Below are 18,401 nucleotides of genomic sequence, written 5' to 3' on the forward strand. Positions count from 1 at the left end.
GCCAAACCCACCGAGCTCGACGTAAAGTTTGTCTTACGAGAGACATCCCGCGGAAAATAGTGGGAACTAAAATATTTCAATACTAAAATGATGCATTGGCATAGATACTATGGTTTTCAGTGATTCACGTAAGGTTGTTCTGAGACTGGGTGTCTTTGTGCATGTAACTTGTTTGTGAAATAACAACAGCTAAACAAGCTATACAAGGATAAAATTCCTTAGTGTGGGAGTTTTTTTTAATACAGACAAAAATGCTAGGTATAATATAAATAAAAAAAAACTACATTCTGAAACAAAAGTTTATTCAAATCCATGCATTCAATAGCATACAAAATTTTGTTCAAACTATCCACCATTAATAAATTAAGGATACAAGATAAAACGTGAAAATCCTACTAAACTTGAAAAATAGTAGTTTTTGAGTTATATTAAATTTAATCTGAATATTAAAGGTAACTTGCAACATGGAAAGTATTTTTTAAACTTTTTCCCTACATAGTAAATGCTTTTGCCCAGGCGTGGGATATAATCTATGAGAAGAGATCTTTTTGCATTGTATTTTAATCTGCCTAATTTTTACCCAACCACATCAGAAAGTTTTATCATCTGTATCCAAGAACCATCAATTTTAGACGCACCCAAAACCAACAGGACCAAGCTAAGCCTAATTAAAACTAAATGGAAAATCTAAATACATAAATAAAACAATATATTTATCACATAATATTGGGATTTGATTGGTGTTCACTAAATAAGTTTCCACTTTATACATGAACAAAAGTACCAGAAATATTAAAATCAAAGTACATATATCTATGTATAATATACGCACAAACATATTAAAATCTACATTTGTGTATATATATATAGTACCTAATTGCTATATTCAAGTGAACACCAAACAAAAATTCATAAAATTTATTTCAAATTGAAATATTTAGCACAGATACATTAAGGAACAAGCTTCAAGGACGGCCAACAAAACCACTGTAATACATAAATATGTATTTATAATAAAACTATCCTTTAAAAAGTGAGCAAGATTAAAACAATATTTTCTGCTGGCCACACCGGTATGACGATATAATTCATAAAATTATTCTTCTCACTGTTTTGGACATGCATTGTCTTTTAAACACTATATTATTCCTTTAAAATATATAAACTGGGATTATAAAATCAATTAGGCTGGCAATAAAACACGAATTGACACTTGACAGCTGTCAAATTTGAATAAAAAGAAACAATAAATTAATTTAAAATAATTTGGCATAATGCGACCATTAAGAAAAAACGGAATAATACTAAGTTGAGATATAATCTGCACTTTTTCAATAAGTTATACACAATTATTCTTAATTTATAAAACATGGAAATATTGCTTTCAATCTTATTCTCTATTCATGATATAATTTTCTTGATAATTTGATGTTATTTTAATATAAACAACTCTTTTATTTATGAGGATAATGACAACAGATATTAAATATATTGTCAATCAAGATCATTCAGACAAACTTATTTTAATTATTATTCCAATTTATTTCAAGACCTGATCAACAATATTCTAATATAGTCATTAAGTAACAATATAGACTGCTATTAATTATTTAAATTTATAAATAAAACAAATAAGAAAATGAATCCATTTTATAAATTATTTGTGAAAACTTACGACTTAATATGTAAATCAAATTGTTCAACACTTAAAAATCTAATATTGACTCTCTGTGGTGTGTTTAAGAGATGTGGTAACAGTTTATTCACGTTAAATACACTTTCACGTCCTACTTATTAACAGAAAAATATATATTTTACTTTCCTTAGGTTATTATGAATCTCCGATATAAGAAAACTAGATTTCGCGAATAATTCGTACTAAAATGACGCAACGGCCAACTCAAGCATATACATTGGGAATGCTAAATCATTTTGCGAGACCCGATTCTGTCGAAACTCTCAGCTCATGATTAATGACTACGGTTGGGTCCGAAACTGGTCGGGCAATCCCGATAAATACGCCTAGTTAAACCGTTACATCTTTTAAGTAATGTAATCCAATGTAACTAGAATTGGAACCGAAATAAAAGTTTCCGAATAGACCGTTTTATGAAATAAACAAAATTAAAGGTTAAAATTAAACTTTTTACCATTAGTAGGTAGTACGCAAAAGTGTATTTTATTAACATTTTCATGTTTTATGAGGCAATGTTATCAATGAGGATGACATTAATAATCATTAAGATTAAATGCTGTGGCAATGAAATGTACAGTCAACAATATTTCGGAAGCTTACTTCGGCGTCAATGTATAACACTGATCGTCTCGCACTTATATACAGTATGTTGTGAAAACGCTATTTATAATCCTTATCTAAATAAAGAACTTTAAAGAAATTCTGTAGTGTATATTAGCATTGCACCCCTGCGAAGACGGGGCGGATCATCGCTAGTTGATTATAATATAGCATTCATATTTAAATGCCTAAAGGTGAACAAGTGTTTTGAAGTTAAGCTGTTGTACAAAAAAGATTATGTTCTTTCTAAGTTAGGAACCTTTTTTTAGTCAGTTTTTAGTCTAGCTAATGCCTCTACTCTACGTTATTCATAGTATCTAGCGTTAACACTCATTTTACCGATTTATTACTTAACTCATCACAAAATTAACACTCCAATTTCCACAGCACATTCAAGCTTATACACAACTCTAGTTCAATGAAACAATCTTTTACACCGAAATTTAAATTTATAGATACCGTTTTCAAACAACATACTGTACACCCAAAACTCCTAAACATCATCCTATACATTTCCTCACCGATTCAACAGTACACACCACGTTAACTAAACTAGTGTACTTTGGCTTTCCCGGTGACTAGCTTAGCATACTCCTCGTAGAAGCGCGGGAACAGTTGTATCGCGAAGTAAACGACCGAGAGGTACGCGACGATCGCGAGCGTCAGTATCAAGTCGAATACCGCTGGTTTTACACTGTTGGAATGAAAGAGGAGTTTAGTTTTTGAAAATGCAACTTTATTTCATTCGCAGTAAGGTCGATTTTTATATGTTTCGCTTTTGCTTGTGATAGCGAAAGCGTTTAGGTTTTTGTATAGTCCATACATTAGGAATCAAAGGAAAAGTAACAGTCAGTTGTCATACTGAATGTATGACATTCAGGGTGTCAATAAGGTCTAGTTTTCTCTCGGGCCAAAGCTCTTTATACAAGTACCATTAGTCTCGTCCAACAACGCGACGCGTCGCGAGTTCGATCCCTGCGTAGGACAAGTATTTGCATGATCCACATTCTCTTTGTGGATGTGACTTAAATGTTTGTGAAACCACCAGCGACACAATTATTATATTCTTTAAGGCGGTAGTCGTTTTTTAAAACGACAAAATATTAAGGAGATACTTAATTCAGCCGGTATCGAGGCAGATTTTTTCATAACAAAAAGATGTTTTTTAATTCAAATAATAATAGTACATACCTGTATACGAACAGCGATGCCTTGGTGGGTCCGTACAGTGTGTACTCCGGCTCGCGCTTGTCCACGGCGTGCGCGCTCACCGTCACGTCCATGTAGCGGGACAGGGCGCGCTCCAGGGCGCCTGTCACACCTGATGTAATGGTATTACATTCTTAAGTTACTTCTATAAAATTTAAGTGGTAACATATAGGTAGACTTTTTCTCAACAGTCATTGGTTGCTATTATGATAAATTAATATTCTTTTATAATAAATAATAAATGCGGACAACATCACATACATTGTTCTGAACCCAAAGTAAGTTGCTTAAGCACTTGTGTTATGGAATTCAGACACAACGAAGGTACTACAAACACCCAGACCCGAGACAATGTAGAAATGTGAATTTTTTACATTGACCCGACCGGGGATCGACTCTTTGGTCTGGACTTCTGCCAAAACGGGAGGCCTGGGTCCAGCCACCCCAGGCCAATCGGCTGCGGCAACCCGTCAGAGGGCTGCCAGGCGAGGTTCCTGAACATGTGGAGGCGAGCGGTTCCGTCGCGGTTGTAGGTCGGCGACTTCGGGTGGTTCTTACCCTCCACCTGAAGGTAATCGCGGCCACGATCTCGGCGGGGGACTGCGCCGTCTGCTGCATGGGAGGGGACCTATATCCTCGTAGTAATCCTGGCGTCTGGGTACGCTCGGTGCTCAGCGCCCCCTTTTGCGGGCTCCAAGGAGGGTGGGAAGCTACGAGGACGAAACCAACTAAAAGATCCCATGGATACCAAAAGGGACACAAAAACAACAAAAGCCAGGCCGGCAGCGACACACGCGCCGGTGAGGGATGTGACGCCAACCAGTGAGCATCCCTCCAACAACCACAACCGACAACCTGCTGCGCTCCCTTGCGCGCAGGTAAACAACAATGACCCGTTGGACCTGTCCAACCTCAAAGCTGCCATGCCGCCCTGCACCCGCCCTGCGGAAGCACTGTGGCAGGTGGTGGAGAGGAAGGGTAAACCCAAAAAGGATACGCTGGCCAGGCAGACCACAAAGGCGCCGAGCACCCCAGGAAGGGAAGGCCTCGAGAAACTCTCGAGAGGCCAGCGTAGACGACGAGCGCGCGCTGAGCGGCTGCGCCGGCTTGAAGAGGCGGTCGCGAGAAGGGCACAGCCAGAGGTCCCACGACCAACGGCCCCGGCGAGGTCAGCAATGGCCAAAGCCGCCCCGACGTCTGAGCCGAACCAAGGCGCGGGACCCAGTTCCGCTGCCAGCGCGGGAATCAATTCCGCTGCAGGTGACGCGGAAGGCGGGGGGGCTTCTCGCGGTCGCCCCGGAGAGTCTGGCGGCGCCGCCAGCAATGAAGCAGCTGCAATGAGAGCAGTCCCGCGTGGAAAACGCGGGGGCAGACCGAGATGGGTGAGGCGGGAAGAGGCCGCGCTGGAATCTCGACCGGCGAAGGGGGTAAGAGGGCTAGACCCGACGACTCTCTGACGCCGCGAGAGAAAGACAAGCGCGCCAAACTAAGCCGGTCATCCCTAGGACCAGGAGCGGTCAACTACGCCGACGCGCTGAGGTCTAACGACCTTTGCGTGGCCGTGCGGTATGACCCTCACCGCGCCATCACAGAAGAGCAGTATCAGCTCATTCAGGAGAGAATAATGGAGGAGTACGATACAACTATCTTCTCCACCGACCCCACAGTGCGGACGCCAGCGTTCAGAGGAAGAACCTTCCTCAGCGAAGGCGTCATCAAGATGTGGTGCGAGGACGAGTTCGCCCTGAACTGGCTGCGCCGCACGACTAATAAGATACCCTCGCCGATACCCGGCACCAAGCTGGTCGTATGTCGGCAAAGGGATATCCCACAACGTGTCAAGGGGGCGGTCTACGTCCCCGACTTCACCGACGGCGACGTAGACCGCCTCCGCATCCGTCTACACAAAGCCAACGCCGACACCTACGACATCAACAGCTGGTGTCTATATAACGCACAGCGTACGCCCGAATGCGACGGGATCAGGCTACTGTTGGGGATACCCATGCAGGAGGCCGAAGTCCTGAAGCAAAAGGAACGGCGCTTGCGTTATAAGCTAGGGTCGGTCTACGTTAAATTCGTAGACGAAAAAGAAGAGGACGACAACAAGGGGGAAAAGGCGCCCATCACCAACGCACCGAACGACGAGCCTCTTAACCTCGCCCCTGGCGAGGCAACAGAGGCTCCAGTAGAGGCGGTTACCAGCGTCCTGCGACACCCGGGTCCATCCATGGACCAGGAGATGTCTGCAGACACGCCGGCCCGGCCCCGGGAATCTACCCCGGAGGCTGTCGACTGGTGGAGGCGCGTCGAGAACGAGGCGAGGGAGGAGATGCTGCTGGGTAGTGATGGACCCGACAGCTCCCCGACCAAACCCCATTAAAGCCATTCAGGCCAACCTCCAGCACAGCCGGACTGCATCGGCCATGTTGTGCAGGCAGCTGGAGGACTCTACGGAGACCATAGCCCTAATCAAGAGCCGTGGATTAGGAAGGGCAGGATTTGTGGTCTCACCAACACAGGACACAAACTGATTGTCAACAGCACCGTAAGTAACCCACGTACTTGCCTACTAATACCAAAACATTACAATGCAATAATCATGACTGAGTTCTGTTCCAGGGATCTCACGGCTGTGAGGCTCCTGGTAGACCCATCCAATAGCCTATCGAGTGTCGTAATAGCATCTGCCTACCTGCCGGGCGACGAGGTCACACCGACGGCTTCGCTGGTCGCACTAATCACCCGGTGCGAAGAAGAAGGTCTGGAACTCATCATCTCAGCGGACTGCAACGCGCACCACGTCATTTGGGGCATGGATAAGTCCAACGCGAGAGGTGAGGAACTCATGAATTACCTTTTTTCCACTAACCTTAATATCCTCAACAGGGGCTCAAAGAAGACCTTTGTAACCTCAAGAGCGCAAACAATAATCGACATCACCCTAGCCACCGAACGGATATCTCAGCACGTTTCAAACTGGCATGTGTCTGACGAGCTAACCTGTTCGGACCACAGGTGGATTCGGTACCAACTAAAAATGGCCATCGCTCCTGCAACACCAAGACGAAACCCCCGGAAGATAGACCGCAACAAGTTCAGAAGCTTAACCGCGGAAGGTCTGAGGGAGGCAGACGCCGAAATCCACCACGGCACCACTGCAGACATCGAGAAGCATGTAGAACAAGTAACGCATCTCTTGAATGACTGCTTTGAGAAAGCCTGTCCTTCAACACTACCCCAGGTCAAACCGAGGGGTGCGAACCAATGGTGGGGACCTGAGCTAGACAAACTCCGCCACAGGACAAGACAACTGTTCAACAGAGCAATGAACACCAAATACCAAGAAGACTGGGAGCTCTATAAGGAAGCCCAGCGACGTCTAAAGAAGCGTATCCGACTCAGGAAGACGGAAGCCTGGAGACGTTTCTGCGAAGATATTTCAAGCAACAACCAAGCAGTCAAGGTAAAAAAGATCCTATCATGCGAACCTGAGCGCAATATAGGATCCCTTAAAAAACCTGACGGTGAATACACCAGAACCGACGATGAAACATGCGAACTTCTACTCCAAACCCACTTCCCGGGCTGTAGGATTACCACGGAGAAAGGATGGCTGGGAACGGAGATACACGTGCCGCAGGCGTCGGACTGGAGCACCGCCCGAAGAATTGTCGACGAGGACAAAGTCAGATGGGCCATAAACACCTTCCTCCCCTTTAAAACAGCGGGCCTAGATGGGATATTCCCGGGTCTGCTGAAATGGAGCGCCGAGGGGCTGATAAAGCATCTGGTAGGTATCTACAGAGCCTGTCTGGCCTTCCGGTACACCCCGCAAAAGTGGAGAGAAGTGAAAGTAGTATTCATACCGAAACCCGGCAAGAGTGACTACACACAACCAAAGTCCTACAGACCTATCAGCCTGACATCCTTCCTTCTGAAGACGATGGAAAGGCTCTGCGACAGGGACATTAGGTCAAACGCGCTACTACAACATCCGCTTCACCCAAACCAGCACGCCTACAGCGCGGGCAAATCAACAGAATCGGCACTACACAGTGTGGTCAGCACGATCGAAAGAGACTTATCGGCAAAGCAGTCGACCCTAGGAGTCTTCATAGACATTGAGGGAGCCTTTGACAAAACCAACTTTACTAGCATTGCAAAGGCTCTAGTACGACATGGCGTTGATCCAACGGTAGCCGGATGGATAGATGACATGCTCAGGAACAGGGCCATACAACTCACCGTAAATGACACAACCAGGGCCATGGTGGCGAGAGGCTGTCCTCAAGGTGGAGTCCTTTCGCCGCTTCTGTGGAACCTGGTGGTCGACGAGCTCATCACAAGACTCAACGCACAACGCCATTTCACGGTGGGCTACGCGGACGACATCACCGTCCTAATCAGCGGACCATGTGAGAGTACTTTGTGCAATCTTATGAGCTCTGCTCTAAGGACAGTCGAAAAATGGTGCATAGACCACGAGCTTTCCGTAAATCCAACGAAGACGGAACTCATACTATTCACCAACAAACGCAAACTGCCAAGCCTAAAACTACCAAAACTATTCAACACCGAACTCTGTTTGACCAGTGACGTCAAATATCTGGGAGTGACCCTGGATAACAAACTGCTATGGAATAAACATGTAGAACAAAAACTCAACAAAGCCTGCATCACCTTCTGGCAATGTAAAAGACTAATGGGGAAAAGATGGGGCCTTTCACCCAAGATTACCCTGTGGTTGTACACAGCCGTAATAAGGCCAATCATCACATATGGAGCGGTAGTATGGTGGCCCAGGACCAAACTAACTACCGCCATGGATAAACTACAAAGCTTCCAAAGGCTAGCATGCTGTGCTGTCACAGGATGCATGAGAACAACACCAACAGCGGCTCTGGAAGTGCTGCTTGGACTGCCACCGCTGGATCTCTTCATACAACAAGAGGCAGCGGTGGCTGCTACAAGACTACAACACTCGGGACTGTGGCGCGCACAATCTAGAGGTCATGGTGACATATGGCACAAAAGCCTTGAGTCCATACCAATGCTGAATGCACCATGTGACCGAATACCTAGGATGTATGTCTTCAACAAAGCATACACGACACAAACTACAGAAAACAAACAAGATTCCTCGGGAATACACGAGGTACGCGTCTACACAGATGGCTCAAAGACGGACTCAAGCACGGGCGCAGGAGTATTCTCAATGGACCTGAACATCAACATATCAATACCTCTGGGTGCAGATAACTCGATCTTCCAGTGCGAGTGTGTAGCCATCACCCAGGCGGCCAGAGCTATAGAAAGAAGAGGGATCCAGGACCAAGCCATCAGGATTCTCTCCGATAGCATGGCGGTTCTGAAGGCACTGGGCAACTACATCATCACATCGTCGCTGATACAAGAGTGTCACCAAGCACTTGAGCGCATTGCTGCAAGCAACATGGTGACCCTGCAATGGATAAAAGGCCACAGCGGATCCCTAGGAAACGACGCTGCTGATCAGCTGGCAAGGAGGGGATCGGACACGCGGATCTTTGGCCCACGGCCATACCTGCCTGTGCCCTTTGGCCAGTGCAGGTCATGGCTAAGGCGACAGACTACTAACAATCACAACGATCGCTGGGCTACAGTTAACGGCTGCAGACAGTCAAGGGAGGCGGTCCCTATCCGTTCACCGAAACTGTCTCGCGGCCTGATTGGGCTAAAGCGGGTCGACTTACGAATAGTGGTGGGCTCGCTGACCGGGCACATTCCACTCAATAAACACCTTTTCACCATCAATGTTACAGATAGTCCACTATGTAGAGGCTGTCTTCAACATGAAGAATCAGCGGCACACGTGCTCCTGGAGTGCACGGGGGTCGCGGAATGCCGGGCAGGGATCCTCGGTTCACCGAGCTCCGTCACAGAAGCCTGCGAACGTCCCAGGAGACTTCTGCGCTTCTGGAGGGAGTTGGGATGGCTGGACTGACAGCCTCCCAAAGCCACCTGACGCACAATGGGCCGACTTAGAGCCTACGTGCGGAAAAAGGAGCCCATCACCAAGTACCAAGTACCAAGACCGGGGATCGAACCCGAGACCTCAGAGCTAGCGACACCTTGAAACCGGTGCGTACGCCACTCGACCACGGAGGTCGTCAAGGGAGGTTATCTCGTGGACATAATCTCTCGTGTGACATCCCTTACCTGTACGCTTTTTACAAGCAAGAGTTGTTACTAGCCTCCAACCCCCAGATTTTTTAGCCAAATACCCTATTGTATTATGCATTGGTTACCAACGAACTGCCGTTCTCTGGTCAATGGTTCATCAAGAGATATACATGAAGGTCGGTCACACATTTCAAAGTTGGATAGAAGCCTTAGCAAAAGTGGGCCTATCCTTAACAACAACATAAAAAATTTTAATTCTGAGAGAAAAATATCAGAAAATAATAACTGAACAGAATATCATACCAGCAGTGGGTGGTGATGTGGTGACAATCTGTGGTGCTCTCGCCTGCGACGATAAATATTTGTACCAAAGTCTCACAGACGCTTCGTCTACGCCCTGAAAACAAAAATAGGTTTAATAGATTTACATCTATTTAGATTATTATGCCAAGTCTTGTGGCGCATTGTAGTTATAACTTAATTAAGTATATAATTATATACTAAGACTTACTTAATAAATAGTACTAAAGTTAATATAACTAAGTGTAATGCTCCGTTCCAACTTTCCGGGATTGCAGACATGTCTATGAAACTAACAACCCTGATAGCAGACTCTGATAAGGCAGTAACACATGTAAGAGAAAAATGCATTGTTGTCCAAAAGCAACAACTATCTTCTCAACTGATGTTGATACGCACTACCCACTACCCAGGTTATAGACGTTTAAGTCAAAACAAACCTTACACCTTAAACATAAGATTCACATTCCTATATCCAAGTCTTACCAGTGCATCGTCATACAAAGCGGCGTCTTCATCATTGATTTCATCAGTGAGGTTGTATACGTGTGAGGCGAGTGCTCGCGCAGTTGTCGCTATATTCTGGACTAGGTTCCTGATAGCAGCCTCTGAGGGAGTGTCTAGGACTGTACTACGAGATGGGTCTTTGTGGCTCTGTGGAGAAAATGATTTTTAGGTAAGGTTAGGTTAGTTTTTTTTGTCTGGGTGTCAAAGTATGTTTGTATTAGGTCAAATGGGGAGATTGTATTAAATGTATATATGTTGTATAGATAGCAACAAAAGTAATTATGATGAATTAGTTAATTATAGATAGATTTAAAACAATTGTAAGGGGTTTTTTAGATAGATTTGGTGACTAATGGTTATCAACTACTTGTTTCTACTGACTGTACTCTAAGACGATTAGTATACACTTTTAATTTAGTTTGTATGGTTCAAGAATTTTCATTTTGGGCTGGCAACTTTACACTTGTAAAGAACTTAAGTAATCAATTCAACAAGTACCTAAATGTTAAAATTTCGCCAAAATCCATTCTTAGCACACATAAATTTATCATTTAGACAAATTAGTATACATTTCATACTACCAACCTGCAAAGAGCTAAGCGTGAACGCAGTCATCCTTCTAATACTAAACCGTTCGTGTTGCCAGGCAAGTAGCTCATCAGCGAGGTTGATCTTCTTGTGGTTGATGGAGACTCCCAGCCGCGACTTGATGGAGTGGGCCGCACCGCCCGGCTTCGGCGGCTTCGAGACGTGCATCGTCATAGATGGAGATGATGATATGGAGTCCAGGCACATTACGAAAGATACGTCCTGTGAAATTATAGGGGGTAGAAGTAAAGGGATATTAAAGGGGAAAACGTTTGAAAATCCCTTAGAACAAAAGTAGTGGAAAGTGAAGCATCCAAAATATAATATCTGATACGTGAATTTTTAATTATTTTTTGAAACTTTTAAGAAATTGATGGCCAAAAATGCTATAGGTAAAAAATATTTTTTTGAGTCCGATTCGGTTTGACGAGACTTCTTTAATAATCCTGTATTGAACCATTAAATAATTCATTATTTCTCGAATTGAACTTTTCGAGTCACCACAATTACATAAAAAACAAGTACGAAGATACCTACATAACAACGTAAACATTCAAATCTCCTAAATTATACTCGCATCAATAAATCGTTAGAAAACATCAAATTCATCAAACATTTGTCCTTCGATCAATCTATACTTAACATACACCAAGAGCCCTTGATCAGAACCTCAACAATCGTATAAAATCATTTCAATACTTGAGAGCTATGAATGTGTCAAGAGCTTCTCAAACGAACCACTTCCTTTGTATGTGCTTCAAGGGAAAATCGACCCTATGGACTTTGTGACTAAAATAGACAGCGTTTTATTTTTTTTAACTTAATCTTATTGACAACACAAGTTTAATTTAGGTCTATCGAGACTTATTGTCGATGAAATCTTACATTGAAAACAGTTTATAAAGCTTCAAAAACAGTTTTAATTTAAATTACACAAAAGCCGCTTATTGTACAAGAGTAATCACTGTATAATTTATTAGTTTTACGAATTAAACAACAACAAACTGGCCGGCTTTAAAATTGTTGCATATTAGTAGGTTCACAAATAAATAAAATATAGTTTTACCTGCAGCAATGAAGCATCAGTAGAATCAAGCTGTTCTTCTAACCACTTCTTAGCTGAGAAGTAGTTGAGGGAGTGTCCGATAGAAGTTAACGCGAATAGTATAGAGGGCCCGCCTCGCACCGCCGCGGTCGAGTACAGCCGGGAGAAGATACGAGCTAGCTCTAGTACTGCGACTGCGCCTGACGCGTTGGAGTCCGCGCCTTGAGATAGTTCCTGATGGAAAATGTCGTGTGTGTTGTGTTAATAAGGTTCAAATTCAATTGGCTATTATAAATGTTCGGATATTCCACAAAGATTCTAGTCACGTGAGTAGTCACCCAGACTCAGAACAAGCATTCCTGAGTTACACAGTCGCTTGATTTTCGTGGAGATTAAACCCGCGTTACGATGCAGACTTGGGTTTGGTGTGATGACCCGAAAGGTAAGTAAGTTTTTCTCAAACTTTACATACGAGATGATTGATGATGCCGCCTAGTACTTCTTGATCTTGAAATTTATCTACTTACATAATGATCTTCCTTTTATGTACAAGCAGCAATAAGTGTTGTGAATTTATTTTTGTGAAACCTCCCGCAATACAAGGATTAAATTCCTTCATTCGGGAGTCGGTTTTTTAAATACACTTACAGGTGCTACTGCGGAAGAATCGTAGTGTGCTGCAATGACGATGGTCTGCGCGGAGCCCGAGCGTCCCGCCAGCTTGCCGTGCAGGGTCACCGGCTTGGAGTCTAACTTCTGAGGAGTAGAGGCTGATACCACTGTGGAATAACATGACATATACAGTTGATAATCTAATTTTTAAAAGTTGTTATTTTATTTCAAACTTCTCCTGCAATAAGGCGCTTTATTCTTGTTCAGCGGGGGTTCCACAAACAAGCTAAGTCACCAAAATGCTTGTCCTGTGAGAGGATCGAGTTGTCGACAACTTACCACACCACCGTCCTCAGTGGTGTGGTAAGTTGTGCCACTCGGCTACCCATTGAGCCACTACTGATAGACCAAAGCATTCAACACTGAATGTAATACCCTAGTGCAAACCCATCGGGTTAACTTTTGTCAACAGATAACTGGGAAAAATCAATGTGGATTTTAAGAAGGCACAAAATGGTTAATTGACACAGAGATCACAATTGCTTGGCAAGTTATATACAAAAAATCTGCATTAATTCTTAATTTAGCTTTTTTGGGTATCAAGTGACATTTAAATATTTCTGGAAACAAGCAGGTAACAGACAAAGTATCAAAATTGAAAGACATTTTGTTTTTGACAATCATTTTAGGACTTGTTATCTATTGTTTGTTTTGCAATCTAGGTTGAGATATAACATTTGAAGATCTTGAGCAAATACAACCTATTTTCTTGTCAACTTACAACTGTTTTATCAGATTATATTTATGTATGCTTTAAGTACATTTATGTATAATCCAGTTTATTAAAATATTTTGGTACATAGATAGTTTTCAACCAGGATTAATACAGGGGATACTTCAATTTTATGTTCCTGTGGGATCATTTTCGATTTGCAGCAGGTGGGCCCACGGACAGTTAATATTAGTACATTTAACAGTTTTCTAGTACTTATAATACAAGCTTTGCTTAGTTTGAGACTAGTCAGACTAGAGAGACTATACAACTTACCAATCTGATATCCATTCGAGGAAACAGTGTTTAACATGGCTTCTAGAGCAGTTCCAGACTTATCATCAGTGATGAAGCTATGCTGCAGGTCCCGTAGAATATCCTCAAAGTCTGGAGTCCAGCGGGCAAAGTAGACAGGTGCGTTGACTTCCTGCTGGATCATAGCCATCTCCAGGAGTTGGATGTGCTGGAATATTAGGTGATATTAGTGTCAAGGTTTCATTAAATGTGTATTTTATTATAAGGACAAACTTTATACTTAATGTTTAATGTAAGGAAAGTAGTGAACAACAATTCAGATTTCTTGCTTAAGTAGTCCAATTATAAGAAATAATCTTCATCTGTTGTCACTTATTAGTACATTCAGATATTATTTATCTTGAGTATCTTACAACACAGAATGCAGACAAAAGTCTATTTATTTTCACACCATCAAAATTAAAATCTATAGAATGCAGCTTATTGTAACCTCAGAACCTCAGAACAACTATACAAATATTGTTATACTTAAAAATATATATTCAAATACCTCTTTCTCCTCAGGTGTCAAAACAGTGTCATTCTTTGGCAGCACTAGGAGTAAAGCTCCAGCTTTGCTCCGGATCTCCATGAACTGTTCAATGCTGATGTCTTGGACACGGGCAACCACACAGTGGCGGGATGTGCTCCATGATGTCAGGGAGCGACCTTCCAAGTTGAAACTGGCACTGCGGCATCCTGTATACACAGAAATGAGTTGTTTCACTATGCAGAAGACTAGAAGTCTCCTCTTAGAGTTAGAGAGACGTTAGACATACTAAATGTAATAGAAAACAATAAATATTGATACTAAAGTATAGTTACATGATGTAGTCAATTATGTTGAACACATTTTGTTAGTTATAAATACTATCAACAAACTTTCAATGGCACAACAATTGATTTAAATTGAATATTCTAATTGTTTCAATTGACAAAGTGTGACATCTTTTAAAAGACTCAGTTTTATATTTTATTCAGTCAACTACATGTAAAGCATCGAAAATTTAGATTTTAAATAAAATTTGCATATCTAAAGTTCAGTCCATAACACTTGAGTAGGTATTTGCATCTTTGTAATTTTTTTATAACTAATTTTAATACCCTCTTTACAACTCGGCAATTGATAAGAACTGCGAGTAAATAACTTTTTTATTATATCAGTTATGAGCTAAGGCCCATATCATACAGCATATTAGAATAAAAAATATCAAAATTAACCTCAAAAACGTCATTGTATCGATTTTTTCCTTTCATAAATTACACATTAGTAGATTTAATATACGTACCATGGGGCACGGTGTGCAGGTCGTAGTGTTGCATTCTATACACGGAAAACTCATGAGAAGCAGCGACCGGGTTCACAGGGGACATAATGATAAAAATAGGTAGAGCTACAAGCAAATAGTAAGGCAAGTAGCCCTTAAAAATCTCGGCAAAGCCGTCCGCCTCGTCTAGCCACATATTGGTGACTAATTATATTTTCAGTTAACAAAATTAGCACGAAAACCGACTTTTTGTTATAACCATAATCCAATTAGAAACCCTACGTGTGATAAGTCGGTCAATGACATTCCATTTGCGTGACAATAGTGACGCTCATATGGCACGGTTTAGTGTTACTATTTTCATTAGTCGAGTATTCAAGAAAATAATTTGTTATTTAATATCAAATTTTTTAATGGTGATCAAACACAAAAAAGGCGATAAATTTTATAAGTGGATTTCGTTGATGTTAAGATTTCGAGAAGAATGTTACCTAATGTTTTAATTTTGACAGTAATAGAACATTTCCAAATAATAATAGGTATAGTTAGGTCTAAAAATGTTAAAAAACATCATTCCTAGTTCAATAAAATTAAAAATGTTGGGTAGATTTAGATAAGAAATTAGACATACAAAACTCACTAAAAGAACTTTACTTCTTTTCACTGACATCGCAACACTATGTAACGTTCTATTTTACGCATTACAATAAATAAGATTTCTTTGAGACATGCGTCCAATAATTTAATTATTATACAAAACTAGTATTGCGGCTAGTGAAATGTTATGTTAAATTTTAAGAATGTGTGTCCAATTTATTTGTGTTTAATTATCATAGTGATCACATTAAAACAAAAAGAAAGCGGCAACCCATGAATCCCTACTAATAATATAAAATATGCGAAAGTAACTCTGTCTGTCTGTTACACTTTCACGTCTAAACTACTGAACTGATTGTAATGAAATTTGATACAGAGATAGAGTTGACCTTGAGAAAGATCATAGATTGTTTTTATCCCGGACTTTTGAAGAGTTCTCTTCCAAACGCGATATAACCGACCTCGACGCAGGCGATGCCGCGGGCGAAAAGCTAGTACTCTATAAGGTTTTTTAAAGTCCTTAGGGATAACCTACTTTTTAGACAGATACTTGATACCGATATGAATTTCCGGCTTCAGTAAAGCACGGAAAAAGTTGCGTAAAAAACAGGAAAAGTCCGGCTCGTAATTACAGCTTAGGTTTACCTAGGTGTACTTAGTTAAATCATATTATTTATGTATTACACACATATTATTAGTCAATCGGCACTGACATACAAACTGTATAAGAAAATATGATGTCCAGTTAATCATTTATGAAACTGAGACAGGCTCTTAAAATTACTAGCTTGGTACCTAGTTAAAAAACACAAGAGTTCCCTTATTGATGTAAACTGTAGCATCGCAAGTAAGGTACAACTACGAACGTCTACGTGATAAACCACGTTGAGTCTTAAGACTAAGACATAAATTGTTACACAAGTGTCTCGCATGTACTAGCTAAGTAGCTACCACAATTTATGGCGCGGACGGACGTTAAGCGCAGGTACAACACTACGTGGGGACGCTGGTTAAGCCACAGAACATTATAGAGGTAACTTAATTGGTTTAGCGGTGTTCATTTTAAAGTTTGGAAAATATTGGTTTATTTTTGAGTTATTTAGGTGCTTGGTTTATTATTTTTGAAGTAGATATAAGTAGTTCATCGCTTTTATGTTGTCCTAATAATACCGACCAAGTCAGACTAGGACCGGGATGGTTGGCGCTCTTTGGGGGAGGCCTACGTTCAGCAGTGGACGGCGATAGGCTGAGATGATGATGAAGTCAGACTAGTGAAACTAAAGGCTCCGTACAAATAGGTAAATTCGTGACTCTATTTAGTGCCAGCACATTTTTTTTTTGGAAAATCTAGGACGTACGAACGGGATAGAGAGCGGAACCTTAGTATCGAGGAAAATTAAGGGGAGAGCTATTTAAGCTTACCGTTATAATAATAATACTATATTCAGGATAAAATTGCTAAGATAGGTACTATAACTTTATCTTGTACTTATTATTTATTAAAAGTAAATATTGAAGATTGAACACTGGGCTATCCCGTCGACGTTGCAACACAGGGACGCCTTTAAAACGACGCAGAAAAAGTCGTCTAAATTCTTATAATAAACTCAATAGATATATAATAACCATATCATATGTATATCTCGGGGGACAGGGAAAGATAGGTGACGCTGCAAAAAAACACGCAAATTCAGAAACTGATTCTCGATAACCTACATCTAAAACTAGTTTTCTATTTACTGACAAACATCTTAGAAATGCTTAGCTGTTAACCTTGCATCTTGTCCAGTTGGCATGGTATTGGCAAACAAAGTTTTATGAGATACTAGCTGTTGCTTGCGGCTTCACCCGCCTGGATATCAGTTATATCTGTAAAAAAATCCTCCTTAAATGTATTAGGATGAAACTGTCCCTAGTGTTCGTCTGAGATGTAACATACCTCCATACCAAATTACATTGTAATAGGTCAAGCGATTTGGGTGATAAGAAGTAACAACACACACACACATACTTCAACACTTTACACATACAAAAGTATGTGACTTTCTCATTTTATATTACTGTGATGTCGAAATAACACTTCTTTAAGATTTATTATCATAGAGGCATAGAATAAGAGGTCTTTAGATGCTCTTTCCATATATTGATTGAGGAGAAGCGTAACTCGCGATAGCCATTACTCGTAACGGCTATCAAACACCTGTAAATACCAGCGGGGACACATAATTTAACGTGCCTTCGGAAACACGGAACAACTCGTTTTGACATAGATTGTTACTCCGGATCGACCGTATCACGAGTAGCTTAACCAGTGGTCAATCCAATTGTGCAGTTCTACACTTACATAAAAAACTTATTATTAAGCTTTATTTATTTTAAATCCCCCCCTTACCATCCTACATAAATCTACTCTATCACCATCCGAATAAACAAACGTAATCAATTTGCTTTATTCAATTGTTTTTTTCGGAAACATCCGAGTTTTTATTGCGAGTAAATTTGGTTCTCTCAAATGCTACTCTCGGATTTAAAATGGAAAGAGAACGCAAAAACTGTTTGCAATTATCTTGAAAGGAGTTACACGTACTGTGATATTGAGATGGGTATCCCGGCTTAAGATCACAGCTTGGTATTGTTTCAATTTAAATATACATGGGAATGTGTCTCGTTTTAAAACTGATTTTAGACAACTCGTGTACTGGACTTTGGGTATGTTTTAAATACTGGGTTTTGTAGAAAAAAAATCTG

General features: G+C 41.3%; 1 protein-coding gene across 1 annotated transcript; it reads right to left on the bottom strand.

Moving 5' to 3' along the window:
- Nucleotides 1-285: 285 nt before the first annotated feature.
- LOC113502579 (nicalin-1) lies at nucleotides 286-15,385 on the bottom strand. Its single transcript, XM_026884200.1, has 10 exons — nucleotides 15,078-15,385; nucleotides 14,300-14,487; nucleotides 13,771-13,957; nucleotides 12,759-12,889; nucleotides 12,132-12,344; nucleotides 11,063-11,287; nucleotides 10,457-10,624; nucleotides 9,974-10,067; nucleotides 3,488-3,617; nucleotides 286-2,990 (listed from the first exon to the last, which is right to left on the bottom strand). Exons 1-10 carry the CDS (start codon nucleotides 15,250-15,252, stop codon nucleotides 2,849-2,851), a joined length of 1,653 nt encoding a protein of 550 aa, XP_026740001.1. The 5' UTR covers nucleotides 15,253-15,385; the 3' UTR covers nucleotides 286-2,848.
- Nucleotides 15,386-18,401: the final 3,016 nt, after the last annotated feature.

The sequence above is a fragment of the Trichoplusia ni genome, chromosome 2 (assembly GCF_003590095.1).
Source record: "Trichoplusia ni isolate ovarian cell line Hi5 chromosome 2, tn1, whole genome shotgun sequence".
NCBI classification, from domain to species: domain Eukaryota; kingdom Metazoa; phylum Arthropoda; class Insecta; order Lepidoptera; family Noctuidae; genus Trichoplusia; species Trichoplusia ni.

Excerpts from the sequence above, each read along its gene's own strand:
- LOC113502579 (XM_026884200.1), bottom strand. The coding sequence starts at position 15,252 with ATGTGGCTAGACGAGGCGGACGGCTTTGCCGAGATTTTTAAGGGCTAC. Across the intron at positions 12,890-13,770 it reads CTCGAATGGATATCAGATTG|TGGTATCAGCCTCTACTCCT; the intron begins GTAAGTTGTATA and ends GTTATTCCACAG. Across the intron at positions 11,288-12,131 it reads CTGATGCTTCATTGCTGCAG|GACGTATCTTTCGTAATGTG; the intron begins GTAAAACTATAT and ends ATAATTTCACAG.